General features: G+C 34.1%; 1 protein-coding gene across 1 annotated transcript in view; it reads right to left on the reverse strand.

The window, feature by feature from the left end:
* Nucleotides 1-19,500, reverse strand: part of LOC125239726 (scavenger receptor class B member 1-like) — a 52,874-nt gene extending 33,374 nt beyond the window's left edge. The window contains exons 1-3 of the mRNA XM_048147372.1: nt 19,370-19,500; nt 3,144-3,234; nt 2,048-2,139 (exon numbers count right to left, since the gene is read on the reverse strand). Of these exons, the coding sequence (XP_048003329.1) occupies nt 2,048-2,139; nt 3,144-3,219 (168 nt within the window). The 5' untranslated portion in view covers nt 3,220-3,234; nt 19,370-19,500. The remainder of the gene's footprint in view (nt 1-2,047; nt 2,140-3,143; nt 3,235-19,369) is intronic.
* Nucleotides 19,501-19,716: the final 216 nt, after the last annotated feature.

Below are 19,716 nucleotides of genomic sequence, written 5' to 3' on the forward strand. Positions count from 1 at the left end.
CAGGTTTCGGGGTTTCGGGTTTGATCTCTCAATCTTGTAAATCCCTTAACACCTTAGAAATAAGATTCTTTTTTCACAAGTGAAATTACGTAAAGTATTGACGTCACACCATAACCGGTTTCAGGACACGATCGTTTAATGTACGATTTTTGTATTCGGCCAAACTGGATTAGTTACGTAGAATAGACGAAATACGAGTCAGGGGTACGACAACAATGTGGACCTTAGTAAGAAGATTTTTAAGATCAGTTAAGAAAAGGTATGTGAAAAACGTGTATGTCAACGTGACATGAGTGACACTTGTCAATGTATAAAATCAGGTTTTGAGTGTTTAAGGGGGCTGACACAAATTTTAACTTTGGAAAAATAATTTTTCACCACACCAACCAATTCGAAAACGGATAGCAAAATTGCATTTTATCCACAAGAGTGCAAAGTAATTTCATCCAAATTTTATCTTGATGTCTTAAGCTGGCTGATATAATTTACATATAACCAACTATGAGTGATGAATTTAAATCATAAATGTTGAATAAATTAGTGGATTTGATTTAGTTTGATATTTTACAGTTAGTATTTTATATCAACGTTGGCATGTGCGGTTAAACAACAACTGCTGTAACTCCTATGAAAATGACATTGTAGTACTTACATATTTTTGAGAATTGTCTATATCGTCACTACTTTTAATAGTTATTTGTTATACAAGGGGGCAAAGTTGTATTTTAACGCCGAGTGTGGAATTGAAAAACGAGCAAGTGAAAGGATTCTATAGTTGAACCACGAGCGAAGCGAGTGGTTCTAGAATAGAATCCTGAACTTGCGAGTTTTTAACACACGAGAAGTAAAATACATTTGCACCCGAGTGTAACACAAAACTTATCCCCTCACTATAGCGAGGAAACTAAAACGCAAAAAATGCGTTTATCACTGCTTCCACTAGTTCCACAGGTGGTAAATCATCTTTATTACTAGATACACCTACTTTTATCAATTTTAAAGCAGTTAATTTGACTTTATTCAAGGTCAAATTACTTTACCCACTAGTGGATAAAATGCGTTTTTACCCGCTGGTATTAAAGGACAAAACACGTGTTTCCGAGCTAGTGAGGGGAAAAAAAACTTGTATCTTCGTCTGTCAATGAAAAGAAAATTGTAATAAGTATGTATGAAATGCATATAGACTTACTGCGTTTTAACTTTGAGGAGCAGCGTGAGATACGAGATTTTTTCAAAGTAGTGACGATTTGTATGGGTTTCAACAGCGGGGCCAACGAAAAGTTTAGGAAAGTCAACACAATATGAGGCTTATTTCCACGTCTGACGTATTCTAATTAAATTTAGACCAGAGATAACAGGACACCTACAGAATTAAGTTCTGTTTCGATCGTTATACACGGTGTAATACACTATGTAACATAATTGCCGAAGATAAATCCTACGGCTTATACATTACCTTCTATCTATAGTACCTTTAATTTTCATGGTGTTTATTTTAAAAAAAGGACGTGGTATTCGTAACCGCTATTCAATACCGGTTATGCTCTTAAATGGATCACCAGCATTAATGTTACACCCTGTATAAGAAAGCCGAATAATATTATCAGCGTATTCCTTATCATATTAGGAGAGTAAAATGTTATTTATAAACTTTTCTGGATTTTACCTACTTTCAGGGTTATAAGCATTTAAAAAAAATAACAATTAATTATTATTTCTCAGAAGAAAAACGCTATTTTGATGGCGATGATGCCGTTATTGGACATAATCTAACTATCCTCGTTGATAGATGTCAAAAAATAACTAGTAACTCATTGCAAAAGAGTATTTAAAAAAAATGTAAATTTTTATTTGAAGTGCCAGTTTTACGAATAACATTTCTTTTTTATGCAAAAACACATCAAAAAAAAACTTATAAAAAATTTTTTTTGCGAAATTAGCTTGACGTCTTTTATCTTTATTTTGCCCTCCGACATGCGTAGTTAAAAGCTTTCGGTTCTCTCATGTTACACCGTATATGAATAATTTAATATATAAGTGAACTTACCCATTCTGTGAATATTTCTATGGGATCTATGATCACCATAATGATCGCTATGACCACTAGGAGGAAACCGTACACTAATCGTATGACAGGCTCTGTAACAAAACAAAACGACGAACGATTAAAAAAGGTACTGGCGACACCAAGGACCATAAAATACGGGACAGTCAAAACCAATACAACAGACAAAGGCAAAATTAAGGAAAGGGCATGTTAACACCAGAAAAATGCCTGTTTGCAACTTTGCATAGTTTAAGTAGCATAATTTTGCATAAAACCAGCGTGACTCAGGGGACCGTAACCATGGTAATAACAGGCAAAAAAAGTTGATTCACCCATGGGCCTTTTAGGTTTAAAACTAGACAGCGCTGTTCCAGGCCTGGAAGTGGCCAAAATCGTATTTTCCCCAAATATTTTTGCGTGTTTTTATTTTTTATAAGAACAAATGACATATTTCTTTATTTTAAAATCATGATGTCAAGTCAATACATATTTTGAAAAAAAAAATGTAGACATCATCAGTGTAGTTATGATAGTATTTAATAGGTGGCGCTAAAAAAATCGAGGTACGATTCTTAGTATGAAGATTGTAAATCCTATTTTTTGCTCGACTTGGCGGGGGCACTGCCGTGCCCTTAGATATAAATAATCCTTGAGCCTTTGAGACTGTAGCCAAGTTTTTAGTTTTTTATGGCTTCCTATTGATTAGAGTGCCATTTAGATTTGTTTTAGTAGCACAACTAGCACCAGCGAGTTGAAATGTACCATAAAAGAATGATACCCCATCGCGCCTAGTTTTTTTTTTTTTTTTTTTTTTTCATTTTTCGCATTTTTCTACATTCTGGGTGTAAGAGTCTTTGCTCTTACCTACCTACCTTAGCACTTTTGTACCTACTTAGATATTTTAGTAAAATACTTTTCACACCAACCGTACAGTCGATTTCATAGAAATGAGTACATTTTTCACCTTATTCACCTTTATTATTGCAAAGCGCTAAAGTAAAATGTATGGGATCTATGACTCATACCTACTACTATGTTAATATTTGTGGTAATTAATTTCAAAATTATTACATTTAAAAGTATAAAAAACACTTACGTCTTCTTTGTATGGTGAAATTCTGGAATTTTATTATAGATATCCTTCCTTTACTAGGCACGTGTTGAATCGTCATTTTGACTTATGATATCTGAAACAAATAAGTATTGTTAACTTCACATTTAACTTCATTTATGTAGATACATTACTGCAAAATTAATAATATTACAAAAAGACGTATTTTACGTGATAATCGGCAAACTAGCCGAAGACCCACATGATGGGAATCGGACTGATAGGACTTCCTATAAAACCAAACTTTGACAGGGTCGACTATGTATGGCACTAACCCTTCGTCTATTTAGATTTGTCAAAATTCAAGTCATATAGTGTGTACGTAACATCAGTCAGCAATGTCAGCATCAATGGTAGCGGATGAAACAACGCACCAAAAGTATCTGACATCCTGAAGAACTTCTTTAAATACCTATATATAAATCTGTACAGTTCGCAGTTACAAATGACAAAGTTAAAATATTTTTATGAAAAAAATAACAAAATTAGAACTTTATAAAGACTTTCTAGGAAAATTGTTTTGAACTTGATAGGTTCAGTAGTTTTTGAGAAAAATACGAAGAACTACGGAACCCTACACTGAGCGTGACCCGACACGCTCTTGGCCGGTTTTTTTCTATCAGCTGCAAAAGTGCATGGAGAAAATATGAATGAATCTAAATATATAAAAGAAGAAACTGACTGACATTTCAACGCAGAATCGAAACCGCTGGCACTAAGGAAGGATTTTTCAAAATTCACCTCCTAAGGGGGTGAAATGGGGTTCCAAAGTTTGTATGGGAAAATAGATTAGGTACTACGCGGGCGAAGCCGCGGGAAAAAGCTAGTTCATTGATAAATTCGCCATGCACTTTTGCAGCTGATAGTACAGACACATCTCTTTACGTTTAGCGGTTACAAAATAGTGGTTACAAAACTTCTGGAGCGCTATTTGATCCGCTACTTTTGGTGCTGACTGTACAATGTAGGTACTGTGTGCGCGCAAAGAGATGTCAAATAGTATACCAACCCTATTATTGACTAGTTTCCTAATAGTCAAATCAGCTTCTTTTTATGAACTGTCAAAACGATTTGCTAATATGGAATAAATAAATATAAATAAATATTGGGGACACCTTACACAGATCAACTTAGCCCCAAACTAAGCAAAGCTTGTACTATGGGTGCTAGGCGACGATATACATACTTAAATAGATAAATACATACTTATATACATTAGTACATTACTACAGAGGCCGGGACAAAGGGACTTTATTTATTTCATACCATGTTTGAGAAAAGCACTATACATACCTCGGCGGGAAATGGGGTTGCCCGCCTCAGACCTATCCGGCCTCGCTTAGCTCGGCCGTCTATATGTCTTCGGCCGGCAACCCCATTTCCCGCCGAGGTATGTATAGTGCTTTTCTCAAACATGGTATGAAATAAATAAAGTCTACTGAAAATAGTAACTTTGGATGGCTGTATCTCCTAAACGGTGCGTCGTAGCGCAAAAATAATCGAATTTTCGTTCCCCTTTGACACCCCGTATACGCTTATAAAAAAACAAAAAGTTAAAAAAAAATTCAAAAAAAAACGAAAAAAATTTTTTTTGTATGAAAACGCACCCAAAATCAAATATTGTCTAGGGCCCGTACCAGTTGCAGTCGACACGTCTATAAAGCCCCTTATAGTTTTTTTTAATTGGCTAAATACCTGGATGTTATGTCACAATTATCTGTGTTTGGAAATTAAAAAAGAGGACTTTGCCGGCCTTGGCCTGCAAGGTTTGTATGAAATTCCATTATCTATCAATCGTCCTAGCCGCACCTGCAACGTCATACTTCGCTGCCAATTATAAGACACATAACATCAATATTTCATACCATGTTTGAGAAAAGAAAATTACTATGAAATACTGAGGAGTGACATCACGGTCAATTCATTTACTTTATATATTTCTCTTTGACTTATTAAATGGTAGTTATGTTTAAACATAACTACTGTCCACATTTTTCTTCTACTTAGATGGTGTTTTATTTCGTGCACTGCATAAAATATTTCATTTTAAGTATAGGAAACTAGCCTATTGATTGTATTTGTGAATTTTTAATTGAACATGTGTTTACACTGACATGATACACGGATGTGTAAACATGAAGGGCCATGTACTAAATAGTTATCAGTTGACCCGTTATATCACGACCGTCAACAATTCACTATCATGGTGTAGGTATCTTCTTAGCTGCTCTAGAATATTCTATATGTCTTGATTTGTACTTACATCAAATCGTACTAAGCCTAAGCTAAAGTAAAAAACGTATTTCACAGTTTGTCAAAAGTACCTGGGAATTTTTTTTTTTTTAGTATAGATAGGTAGACTTTTGATCACGATCACACCTGATGGTAAGTGATGATGCGGTCTACGGTGGAGCACGCTTACCTATGAGATATGGTTTTCAGAATTTGGGACCCCCCAATTGCTTAGCGTAAGTTGTTAACAAAACTTAACTCACTGTCAGTTTTGTGATGATAATTAAGCATGAAATTTCAATAAAAATATTGTTTTGTGTTAGTTACATCAATTTTAAGCGATAATCTACATTCAGAATGTGAAAAAAGTAAATTTTTATACATATTTTATGCTTAGTGGTCGTCACAAAACTGACAGCGAGTTAATTTTTGTTAACGACTTATGCTAATTGGGGGAACCTAAATTCTGAAAATGCCCACCTACGGAGAGACCACTAAACCACCAAAAAGTAGAAATACATAAAAGTACAGTTTACGTTGTTTATTGTTGCATTTTTTTTAAAAGGACAATTGCGTGCCAACTACGAACAAAGTGCCACTTTTATATTACACTTTAAGTTCTCGCGTTTTGTACACATTTTTTAAAAACACACACAGGTCGAACTTTTATATTAATTGTGATACAACATTTTGCGTTAAATAATGTTTTCCTCACAATTTCCACCGCACGCCTCGCATAATATGCTCAGGATGCAACTCAGCATAGACTCCTCACTTAAGATTCAATAAACGCCTTCGCCGTAAAATATATAATTTTGCTCCTTGTAAAACAAATAACTATTAACCCAATTTTACAGTGATACAAAAAAAGGAAGTTGATAGTTACAATAAAATAAACATCGTAATTCATTCATAAGTATACTCGCTCAATAAAATTATTCAACGCGACAAAACAAAAGAGATCACTTTTATTATTGTAGTTCAAAAGTGATAACCTTCTGAGAAAATATAACATCTCTTGATTACTTATTTTCTGCTTATACAGTGTGTATTAATTAAGCATTATACGGGTTATAAATTAAACCGTAGGGGTACCTACATTTATCTTAAGTAGCGTCCTTAGTAGCGAAACAAAATGCAGTAGCCCTCATTGAAGCTTATACCTAAGTACCTATAGATTATCATTCCGATAAATTCAAATTTTATTTTGAACTTAGTTATATCACTGACCAATCACTACATAGTATAAAACAAAGTCGCTTTCTCTGTCCCTATGTCCTTATGTATGCTTAAATCTTTAAAACTACGCAACGGATTTTGATGCGGTTTGTTGTAAATAGATAGAGTGATTCTAGAGGTTTACATTTAGGTATAGTACAAGTTCGAAGCCGGAGCGGGTCGCTAGTAATATATATGACGACAGGTCTGGCCTAACGGGTAGTGACCCTGCCTGCTAAGCCGCGGTCCCGGGTTCGAATCCCGGTAAGGGCATTTATTTGTGTGATGTTAGCACAGGATATTTGTTCCTGAGTCATGGATGTTTCCTATGTATAAATGTATTTGTATATTATATATATTGTTGTCTGAATACCCACGATACTATAGCCTTCTTGAGCTTACCGTGGGGCTAAGTCAATCTGTGTAAAAAATGTCTGATAATATCTAGTTATTTATTTATCATCTTGGCTAGGCCCGTTGTGGCCATTCTATTCCAACGATAGATAAGACCAAACGGCTACGGGACAACGTCCGCAAAAGACAGCCGAATTTGTTCATTTTAGAACATATCGTTCACGAAACCGTGTGCCTTAGTTCGTATTCACGTTGCATTCAAGTATATATTTGACCAATTTGCTCGTCAATGTGAATGAGACAGGTATCTATAGATAGGTAAATATAAGATATTGATACCTAGTTACCTACATATGACCTAGTTTAGTTCAATCACTTTATCAGTCGACATCTTGTAGAATTTTCATCGGTTTTGAGAGCGATGTACGAGTACCTACCTATTTTTTTTTTGTAGGTACATCAAGTTTAATTTGTGACAAATTAGTTTCCCCGTTCACGGATCCCATTAAAGGATATGTATTATTTTCAAAAATTATCTAAAGGATTCTTTTAAAAAAGTAATGTAATGTTTGACCTTTGCATGGAAGGTTATCCGACTTCAACCAATTTTTTTTTAAAGATTATTTCTACGTTTTCAAAATTGGATGTAGCACTATACCGAATATGGTCTCACTCGGATCAATACTATTTTTTCAAACTCTGAATACTGAACTGAAAAACATTGAAATTTATAATGCGTATTTTTTGTTTATTACTTTTTTTAAAGTAGCACATCAGGTGTTTCACATTTACGTAGTTAAGTACAAATGACGTATTTCCCAAAATACAAAACATAACAAATCATGTCACCAACATGTTAACTAAACGGTACAATCTATTGTTCTTAACAAACATATTTTTTTGCGCATTCAATAACTACTTACAATAACCGAATTTTATTTTTTATATATTTTATGGAATACGGGGAAAACCTTATTCCGGTAAACGGCTTTGTGATGAAATGAGATCAAGTTTGATGTCAAATAGATTTTCATATGAAATTTCTGTCTACTTAAAATACTACTCAAAACTATAAGGTAGGTATTATATGTTCCATTGTGGCTGTGTATGGTGCGTATCCGTTTTCGTTTCGCGAGTTCCGAATCGCGGGCGTACCGAGGCCTAGGCCTGAAAAGTAGTATGAAATATCTTTTCAGGCCTCTCGAGTTGTTGCGCTCAAAAAGCGATACTTCCGAGGAGTCCATTATATAGAACGTAAAGACAATATTTCATTGCATGTTTGAGAAAATATTTACATTTCAGGACTTTTGAGTCCCTCACTACTCCAAAAATTAGAATCTTTCGCTTCCTTGCAACTCAAATTTGTCACTCGATTCAGATATCAACTTTACTATCTTGCTTGTACAAATTACTATTACAATTTTTTTGATGGTTGATTCAAAAAATCCATGAAAATTATACAACTTTAGGTAAACCACGAACGGAACAGACCCTTTAGCACAACTTGGCTTGTCGCGCGCGAGTCCATACATCAAACGCGACTTCAAGTATGGACTCGCGCGCGACAGTGCAAGTTGTGCTAGAGGGGCAGATGACGACGACAGGTATAGGTACTATAAATATAAGATAAAGTCCTAAGGCCATATCAAACAGCTATAAGGTCCTAGTTTTTTGGACAACGATAGATGGTTGGTGTACCTACTCGTATAAGAAGATATAAGAAAGAAAGAAGTTAGTGCTGAGATGACGAAATATAGAGAAGAATGAAATAGGAAGACAAGGATAAGGGTAAGAAAAAGAAGGTCCTATTTTTTTGACTGTGGGACCCCAAAAAACTGATGACGTGTTCGCTTACACGTGTCTTGTCTCATGGGTAACTTGCTAAATAGTGTTGTTTTAGATTAGCCATAAAATTTAAATTGCATATTTTTGATACAATCATCCACGGTGTGGACTTAACTGGCTTTTGATGACGTTTTTAGCAGTGGATAGACAGATCCGTCTGATTCTTACTTTTTTGTAATAACCTATAAAAGAAAAAAAAATGTATTTGAGTGTGTATGAGGTTTAAAACTGAATAAATTTGTACATTGCCTCAAAATCCTAAGTATCTGTATGTACAATAAATTGATGTGTAGTTAAGCTTTTTTGTAATTACAAGCCTTAAATAATAAAATTGCGATAAATAAATGCATTTTTTGTTTTTTTTTATGTAAGTTCTTATTTACGTACCGTTAGAGTTTAATCTAAGTTATCTTCAGTACACATTTAGTTTCAAAGACAACGCTAATTACTTCAAAAATACATTAATCTAGCTTTAAGAAAATATTTTTTTTTAATGAATAATTAATTATCCATTTGCTAAATAGTGTTTAGTACATTGAGGTCGACCGCTTTGACTGGGTTAGAGTTTGGTTAGAGTACTGGGGGGTTACCATGACGTACTAAAGACGTTCAGTTTAGGTTGAGATAGATAGCAGTTACATAGCTCCGTCCCTCTCTCTCAACCTAAACTGAACGGCTTTAGCACGTCATGGTAACCCCCCTGGTATAGGTATTTAGCAGTAACCTAACATTTCATTCAAGAGTTCATGGCAAATAAATAGTAAATTATGCAATAAGTCACAATTAACACATCAATGAAACGGTAACCTTATGTACTAAGGGTGCGTATTCACTACACGGTATGAACCATTTTTTTTTTCGAAACACGGTTTATAAAAAATATGGTCCATGCAATTTCTGAGAATCATTATTTAGAATAGAGTTCTGTGTCTTTAAATAAGCATGATTTAATTGAGTGATTAACTTAAAGGTGACATGAATGTATGGTGGGTGGCCTTTAAGCCTCCGCCACACATAAAGCGTTTTGAAAGCGTAGCGTCAGTGGAGTGTAAAGCGCGCTGAATGTGCGCGCATTCCGCTCGCAATCCGTGCGCGTTAGTTCCCGCCGGCGTACGCTGGGCGCAACGCCATCGTTCGTCCGGCGCACCGCAATCATTGCGATCCGCTAACTCTCGGCCTACGCTCTCAAAACGCGCATGTGTGGCCGAGCTTTGGGTGGAAACAAATGTACTCGTCATTTCTATATGTTTTTTTTTATTCTAGACCGGAAAGGCTACATCCGGCCGTCCTTTAAAATATAGACTAGCAGTGTAGAAAAATTGCTTTTTTGATGTAAAAAAAGTTTGGCCATCGTTTTCTAGACAGACCAGTGGCGGCTGGTGAAAATTTCTGCTAGGCAACACTGAGCAAAAAGAAACCTACCTTAACATTAGGTACTTTACTAGTAAACCATTTTAGGCAAGCCGGTGAGAATCGGCTTGTATGGACCAGCCGCTGCTGAGACAGATACTCCGGACTTTCGTATTACACAAAATCTACGTGTTTGTCAACATGTACTACTTACACATCACCATATTGATAATTCTTACAAAATGGACACAGATATTATTATTAAGTAATTTTTATTGGTAAATCTCATTAATAAATAGGCCAACAAAACATTATTATCAGCTATTATTAGAAAGTTCTACTTTAAACTAATTTGGTTATCGGAATAAATACGGTTTCGGTGACCCAGTTGGCGCATGGTTGCCTAAATCTCTGCAATGCGTATCTCTCTGGATGTTATGACTTATGTTACACTTATGTCTCGTCTTGCCTTACGTATCGGCTATAGACAGAGAAAAATATAGACGGAAGGAAGGATCTAAGTAACCATATGTCATCCTGTTCACTCTCATGAAGTACTGAAACAGACTACTATATATACTAGATAAGCTACTCAACTCCGCTCTCTGTGCTACCCGTATCTTATGCACAGCTTTTTTAGTGAGCGTCCATGTCTCGGCACCATATGTCATGGTGGGCAGGACACACTGGTTGAAGAGACGAGTCTTCAGGCATTGTGGAACATTATTTGACTTAAGGATGTCCGCTAGTTTGTTGAATGCCGCCCAGCCTAGCTGGATTCTCCTGGATATCTCCTTGTCTTGTTCTTTATCAAAAGATAGAATATGTCCAAGATAAACGTATTGTTTAACCATCTCCAGATTTTCGGCTCCAACCGTTATAGTAGGATTCGAATCTCCAGTGATGTTCGACATAACCTTGGTCTTGGACATATTCATCTTGAGACCTACCTTTAAAGAAGCATGGAATAGACCTTGAAGCATGCTTTGGAGATCATCCAGGGACTCGGCAAACAAAACAATATCGTCGGCGAATCTTAAGTGCGACAAGAAGACACCATGGATGTTGATACTCAACTCGATCGTCAATTAGTACAATGCTACATAATTTATGAAAATGATACGAATGTTTCTAGTCCAGCTGATCATCTGTCATAACCAGAGATCGGACGGATTTGCGACATTCTTAGTGACTTACGTCATTTTAATGACTTTTAGTATGAGATGACGCACAAAAATCCGATCTCTGGTCATAACCTAACAACAAAATTAAAATTTTGAAAAAACCCCCGACCGCGACATAGTGGACCGATTTTCATGAAACATAGCTAAGAACACTCCAGACTAACTCAGCTTTCAAACAAAAATCTAAATCGGTTCATCCGTTCGGGGAGCAGATAGATATGATGTCCACACACGGGGTTTAATAGTTTTTTTTTTATTATTATTATAAACTTACTCTTGACACACAGACGAGATCGCCCAGAAGATGCCTGTTCAGACAGACGATAGATACGTCAAACTTATAACACAATATTGATACCCGAGCAAGCGTCGTTTTTGCGTCGGGGTTTGAAACACAAAATTTTTCACCACACCAACACGAACAAAATACTGACTATAAAACATCAAAATAAATGAAATCCATCAATTTATTCAATATTTATGATTCAAAATCATCATTTATAGATAACATCTAGCAGCCAGGTTAAGACATCGAGTTAAAATTTGTATGTGATTACAGTTGGTGTGGTGAAAAAATATTATCATGGTGGAAAAATGCATATATTATATTACAGGACTTAGTAATTTATGATCTGAAAAAAATTGAATCATGACATGACGTCAAATAACCCTTGGGTTTGTTATCTTTGGTAGGTATTTTAATTTTATTTAACAAAGTAGCATATCCACTCACAAGCGATTAACCTACTTTCTATACATCTCGCTCATTATACATATGAAAGAGCAAGATGTGTAGAGAATAATACGCAGCGCAGACATATGTCATAGTCAGTTTTGACCCTGTGTTGACTTATGTTGAGGCTACTGCCAGCATGTCACTCGATAAGCGACAAATCGTCACTACTTTTAAAAAACTTGTATCTTCGTCTGTCAATGAAAAGAAAATTGTAGTAAGTATGTATGGAATGCATATAGACTTACTGCGTTTTAACTTTGAGGAACAGCGTGAGATACGAGATTTTTTAAAAGTAGTGACGAAATGACTTTGTCAACAAATTATGCATATTATTTGTATCTGTTTAGCAGAATATAACACCTCATTAAAAATACACAGTCGAATTTAATGCATTTTTGTATTCATCACGAAGTAAAATACTTTATAAAAAAAGTGTGGACATGCATTGAGTTGTTAATCATATAGAACTTTAATATGTTTGAATATTCAAGCCACGAGCCATGAACTTGACAAATAGGGTACAGATTGAGACTTGTTTATTTCATATTAATCAGTAAATTCATACCTACATATTCATAGTTAATGTCTATTCATTTATATTATCTACAAATGTTTGTTTATACTAAGACCCTTATTAACAGTGGATGTTTTTAATTTTAAATGCATGTTTGTTGTGTAGTATCAAAGAGGATCTAGTATTATAGAGAGTTACTGTCAAAGTAAAATGTGTAATCACAGTGCATAGACTGCCATCTCTTGACACAGGCTTGAAACTTTTGAACCTCAGTTTTGACAATTTGGCCCATATTCTTAGCTTAATATGTTTTAAAGTGTCAAATATTAATATTAGCGCCATCTAGCTGAGCGTACCCCAAAGGTGTAATGCCATCTAGGCCACCGTACCTTTTTCTGTAATATGGTACTGAGGTACGTTTTTTCTTAGACTTTATCGGTCTATACGGAGTTATATATGTCTTTGGTAGTATGTAATGTAAGAGATAAGCATTGCTTTAGCTTTATCTTGGCTTTTCGATTCAGAATATATGATAATCTTTATAGAACCTGTTGTTTTATTAATGTCGTCCGTACATGGCGACCCAGCCACAATTCGAGTCTTCTTTTCAGAATTGAAAGCCCTTATCGTATTTTCATTAAATTTTATCTAAAGCCAATGTTTTATGTGTTTTACATTTTAACCGCTCAGAATTTTCGTGTGGTCGCCTGTAAAACCAAGTTAAATACTAAAATTTGTTCTATTTGTCAGACTTCGGAGAAATGCCGACGGCCTTTAACGTGCGCTCTTTGTATGACCGATTTATGGAACTGCGATGGTTGAAAGGTTAATTAAATAATAGTATTAGTAAAATTAATTATATTAATTAATTATGAGAGACGCAACAGCCAGGGCTGTTAATGAATAAGAATAAGAATAAGAAAGGTTTATTGCCTTATACATACCGTTACAACAAAATACATGCAATTATTAAAAACTATTACAGATGAGTTATATCTATTATTATAGTGAGTAAAGAGATATTTTTTTTTTGTATTGGGCAAAGGGTTTCGGTCTCAGCGAGTGCCGGGACAAGATGCCCGGCGCTGGTTTTCAGACCGATCCCAGACTAAGAACGGTCGGAGAAAATTACAAAGAAAGTAGGTACATTTGCGCTCATAAATGCTGCTGCCTATTGGGCATCTGCTGTATAAAAAGAAAGGAACGTCGACACGATAAGAAGAAAAAGATTATGTTACATAAATTCATCCAATATTTCGTTAGCATGCATCCTTATAAACTAAGACGTGCAAAGGGCGCTGCTGCACCGTGATGCACTTCAGAGAACGTGCATCGCTTACATATCCGTCACGTCGGCAAGGCTGCTTATTGACAGGTTAAGGTTAGTCATATAGTCATCTCGAAAATCATTAACTTTTAATTTTTAAATCCTATTCAAATACTTACTACACCAAACATAATTAAATTTATTTCATACCAATTATTGTAACTATGTAGGTAATTACATTTATTTTAAGTATATTTGTATCCTCCCTAGCTACTCCCATTAGTCAAAGTCATTTGTCTTTTATCATATTGATTCGATTCGTTTGTAAAAATATATATATGAATCAAGACATTATTGTGTATTATAAAGATCGTTATCAGGGTGCACTTTTCGTGGCAAGTGGTACGGTTGGCAAAAAAAAACAAACACATTTAAATATTCACTTTGTTCTTAACTACAAAATAAATACTTACCTTCTTAGGATTACACCTATATTTTAAAACAATATACGTCAAATGACAATTATGTATGCCATAAAAATACATTACGCGACATATAATTATATTATTTAAATCCAAATAATCAAATGCACTCTAGATACGACTAATTATCTAGAATTGTTATTCAAGTAGTTCAAGGTGAGTTCAAGTCAAAAGTAGTGCACGAAGTAAGACGAGCACGGAGGAGTGTAATAAAGTGCACGAATAATCCCAGTATCTTCATTCACAGTATGGATATGACACAATACCTAGATTTTATAACAACCTTCTTGTAACTTCTGTCAACGTAGAAAGGTCATTTAGTTATTTAAAATGGATTTTTTCTAATCGACGTAAACGACTGACAGCCAAATATGTTGAACAAATTTTAGTTATTTATTCAATGTAATTTGACTAAGTAATTATAAATATGTATATATTTCATAATTTGTTAAGTATATGTAGTGTTTTAAATACTTGTGTATTTGTTTTTTTGCCAACCATACTCTGCCACCAATACAGCACGCTGATAACGATCTTTACAGTACTAAACTACCCTAAAGTACCGCCTACCCAAAGAGAATTTTCGTTTATAACGTTAGTATGTGATTTCAATATTGCCTATGTGTAATTCGGCCCCCTGAATTTATGTATGTCAGTGAACAATGAGTTACCTAAATCCTAAATCACCAAAATAATTACGTTAAGAAAACTACTTATTTTCCTGTAGTAAAATTAGCGAGTTACCGCGAAAACTAACGGATATTTGTATAATATGTTTAAGACGTCATAAAACTTATCTCGTGGCAAATATGAAGTGACGCATTTATTTAAAAAAAAGTATATTTGCACCCTAATATATCTTCCTGGTTCATTGTGTGTTTTTTTATTTCCCTTGTTTATTATATTTTACACCTTTTAATCTGATCGTTACTTTTTTTTAAATTGAATTTTTAATTTTCTGTACAGCTCTACTTGACTTTTAGCTCTACACTCAATAAAATAATTGCTAACTACCATCATAAACCATAAGACTATTTATTTGTGTACGTTACTGCAACGACATAAGGTTTACCAATAGACAGCTAAGATGTCACTGTAAAACACTTTAAAGCTTTGTCACAGTAAACTTCAAATTGGACAGGTAATCGCAGTAAGCAAATAAACTCAATATTCAAAATGACAAGGTTGTAATTAGGTAAGAGTTGAATTTGTTATGACTTATGATAAACATTAAGATTGAACTGACAAACAACGTCAAACTAGTAGCGGAAAAAATAATCGTCCATGTAACCAGCCAGTATTAATACCCCTAAATACTGAAAAAAGGTAAACAACCTCTAGCAATGCGATATACACAATGTTGTATTACGAGTACAATAGAATGGGCACGTAAAAAATAACTAATAGGTAATATATATTTGCACAATAATTAGGTTTGTTGTGTACCTTAATTTGTTATGTCATTGCTTCGATACTATTTTATAATGTGATAAGTTTATTCTGAATTAATGTTAATGCAGCCAAATAATGATGAAAATATCGAATACATAATATTTCATCTATTTAAATTAATTATTTTTCTTAAAATTTCATTATTTTCTATAATTTGACATTATATTGCATTTATTATACATATTGTATGACATGCGGTTTTAATTACACTCGTCGTCTAGATTTGAAATGTAATGGTTAGGTTAGATTTATTTTATTTTATTTAGTTATTAAAAAAACAGTAAGATCAATCCTAAAAAATAAATAAATTAATATATAAACCTAAATGCTAATATCACTCCATAGCTTATTTACGTTATACAGCTTTTAAAAAAATATTCCCAAATTTGGCCTTAGCCCAAGGCCCAGCCGGCGCATAACTCATATTTTGCCAAAACATATTTATTATAAACATTAGTTTCCTTCTGAACCAGGAAAGAGCAGCTTGCATAAGCAATAGGCACCGGCGGAATCGAACCAAGGTACCGGCCGCGGTCAGGGTCAATGCTATCGTTATGTAATATTTTGGCTAATGCGAAAACATAATCTTATCCACGTGTTATAATGCAATTCTTTAAAAAAAGCTGTTTCAGATGATCGTTCAGAGTATTCTGAACAACCCTACATCTGACGCAACCTTGTACTTGTGTAGTTTAGTGGAGTGCCGCCAGTAGATACACAAGTATAGGGGCTTCTAAATACAATAAATCTATGTCTAAAATCTGATGATTAACAACTGTTTTTGAAACGATGGAGCCATGGCCATGTCAAAAAGACAAAAGCTCCTAAATAAATAAAGATTAAAAAAAATATATCGTTTTATACCTACGATTTAAATGCAGGGAAAATAATGCGTGTGAAAGCTCGTTAAAAACATAGGGAATTAGGGATATCCACAAAGAATATGACGCGCCTAATCTACAAAATACGCCTTTCTGAAATCACCCTAGGGCCAAAGTTTAGGGTTAGGCCGTGTGCAATTTTATACATTATTACATTTATAACTCTCATTTCATAGGAAGCTGAGTTAGACAAGGCGGTAACTAGGCTTTCCGAGCGAGTAAGGATTAAAGCCCGAAGCCGAAGGCGGTCTTAACTAAAATGACGATGAATTTTAACTACATACTTAGGTACACTTAGGTATATGTTGACTTTTTAAATTTAAACTCAGATTAGGACCCAACTTTTTCCGGAAATTCTCATGTGTACTACATACATACTAAACCGTTCGATTTTGATGAAGGGATTCCCAAGTTTGGTATCGTGTCGCTTTCTAAACACTTTAAATTTAGTTAAAATTACCTACCCACTTAAAGTTTGAGATGGAAATAAGTTTTCATTGAGCTCCTTGTGTATAAAGATAGTTCTGCGGAGGACATAAAATAATGCCTAAAAAGTTACTACCAAATTCTTCTTATTATTATTTTTTATATTACATCGGTGGCAAACAAGCATACGGTCCGCCTGATGGAAAGCGGTCACCGTAACCTATGGACGCCTGCAACTCAAGGAGTGTCACGTGCGCGTTGCCAACCCATTAGAAACTTTTACTTACACTACTTTTTTCTGTATTTAAGTACACAGCAAAAAAGAGTGTACAAGTTCTAAGGAGGGTTTGGGTTGCCGGCGACTCAAAGGACAATAGACGGAACAAATTATTTCCGTAAGTCCTCCTTTCACCAGCACACCACACCCTCGTTGAGCTCTGGTAGCCTTAATCACCGGCAGCTGCCGTGAAAGACGGACAAACAAACAGACACACACACTTTCCCATTTATAATATTCGTATGGATTTACCTATATTCAATACTCGAGAACTAACTTAGGGCAGTAACTACTTACTGAGGCAAAACTTTAAGGTAATATTTGGTAAAAAATACACACACCTGATGTAATAATGATGTTTTATAATGGCATTTGCCCCTTGTCCGTTTAACATTACCAAGAGCCCCGTACCTTCACCTTTTATTCATAAGACATTGTTTTTTGTAAAATTTAGCAATAGCAGACTCCAGAAAATTTTGAATGCATTTTTAAAAGTATCTGTCTATACCTACGTAAATATGCAATTTTGAACCTTACTTTTCAGTTATAAAATATGTAGGTTGTAGGTATATAAAGAGTTAGTGACTGCATTATTTTCTATGCACATACACATGTATGCATGTATTAGTAGTAGTAGTAGTAGTAGTAACTCTTTATTGTACAAAAACACATTAAAAAAATAGCATACATTGAGATGTGAAGTACAAAGGCGAACTTATCCCTTTGAGGGATCTCTTCCAGTTAACCTTTTTTTAAGCTCTGTTAATAATTCAAATCACTGTTAGTCATTTTAAATAATTAACATTACCAAAATATATGAAATAAGAGTATGGAATAAAAAGTAGCATTTATAACAAGAAATAAAGAAATTATTTGTTTGTTTCTCAATTTCTGTTTCACTAGCTACTTGCGGAAGCGACCTTAGCAATTATATAACTAATTAATAAAACTAATAAATAACGAAACAGTAATTAAATGTGAAAAATGTCCCCGGCGCCGGCAAATTCCTAAACGGCAAGGTCTCGTAACTTCTTCACCTTATAAATAATGGGTTTATTGACTAAATTTAAACCTTATTTAAATGTAGGTATTCATAAATTAAATTTCCATGAGCCATGTCAATACTCAATCAATACGTTTGAGCAACCCAAGGAAGATGATAATAATAATATATATATATATATATATATATATATATATATATATATATATATATATGTATAAATATGTATAAGTAAAATATGATACATAATTCGTGGGCCTAGAAATAAAAATATACATAGTTATTAATAAAAAATAAAAAAATCTAAATTTATTTCAAGCCAATTATTGCTCATACAGGTTGATTCCATAACTATATTATAATATTATTTTAATTTTTATTAATACATTTTATAATAGTTATATGCACCTCATGGGAAGCTAAGGAGTTAAATAAATAGAAAATGTATTTTTTTTGTGTCATATTCGATGGGCAAGAAAGGCTAATCCATAATCGAATTTATTAGCAAAATAATATGTAAAACTACATTTAGAATAAAAAACAGTAAGTGGTACCTGGTGTTTAATTAATTTAGTAAAATTAGTTATTTCCATATGAATATGTTTGAAGTCACATGTTATTAACCGCCAAAAAATCAGACTACCTTCATTTTAAATATTTATATTTACCAAAGTGCAGTTTGTTAGCTTCTAGAATATAATGTCATTTAAATAATATATAATTATTATTATGTGAATTAGAATTTAAAATTATTAAATATTTTATATTATACACATTTTAATAAACGTTTAACCTAAATATTTATCGACTCTAATACGTTTTTATTTTTATTCACAAAACGTTAACAAATTATTAAAATAAATAAAATAAACTCAAAGTAGTTTATTTCAAAATCATTACTTATAATAAAAAATATCAAAATCTATAAAATATTTTTTTATACCAATTTCCGCAAAAAAAATCAATTCAAAAAATTCCCCGTAAACTCACCTATGCAACAAAAATCCAAACAAGAAACACTTCACGGTCACTCGCGGCAACGGTGGAGGCGTCGGCGTCGACGCGTTATCACTGTATCACTACCCGCCGCCGCTCGACGCGTCTATTTTAAACGACCAAATGCTACGGTCAACCCTCGGCTGAGCGACGAACGGTTAGACAGTGGTTACCGCTAGGTGTTGATAGACTGTTTTGCCGCATACTTACATAGTTGTTTGTCCATTGCAAAATTTTTACATAAGATACGTCCATCAGCGTATCACTACCCGTCACAGCTCGCCTCTTCTATTTTTAACCCTCGACGCAAAACCCCCGACGACGAGGTGTTATAAGTTTGA

Source organism: Leguminivora glycinivorella, chromosome 2 (genome assembly GCF_023078275.1).
Source record: "Leguminivora glycinivorella isolate SPB_JAAS2020 chromosome 2, LegGlyc_1.1, whole genome shotgun sequence".
NCBI classification, from domain to species: domain Eukaryota; kingdom Metazoa; phylum Arthropoda; class Insecta; order Lepidoptera; family Tortricidae; genus Leguminivora; species Leguminivora glycinivorella.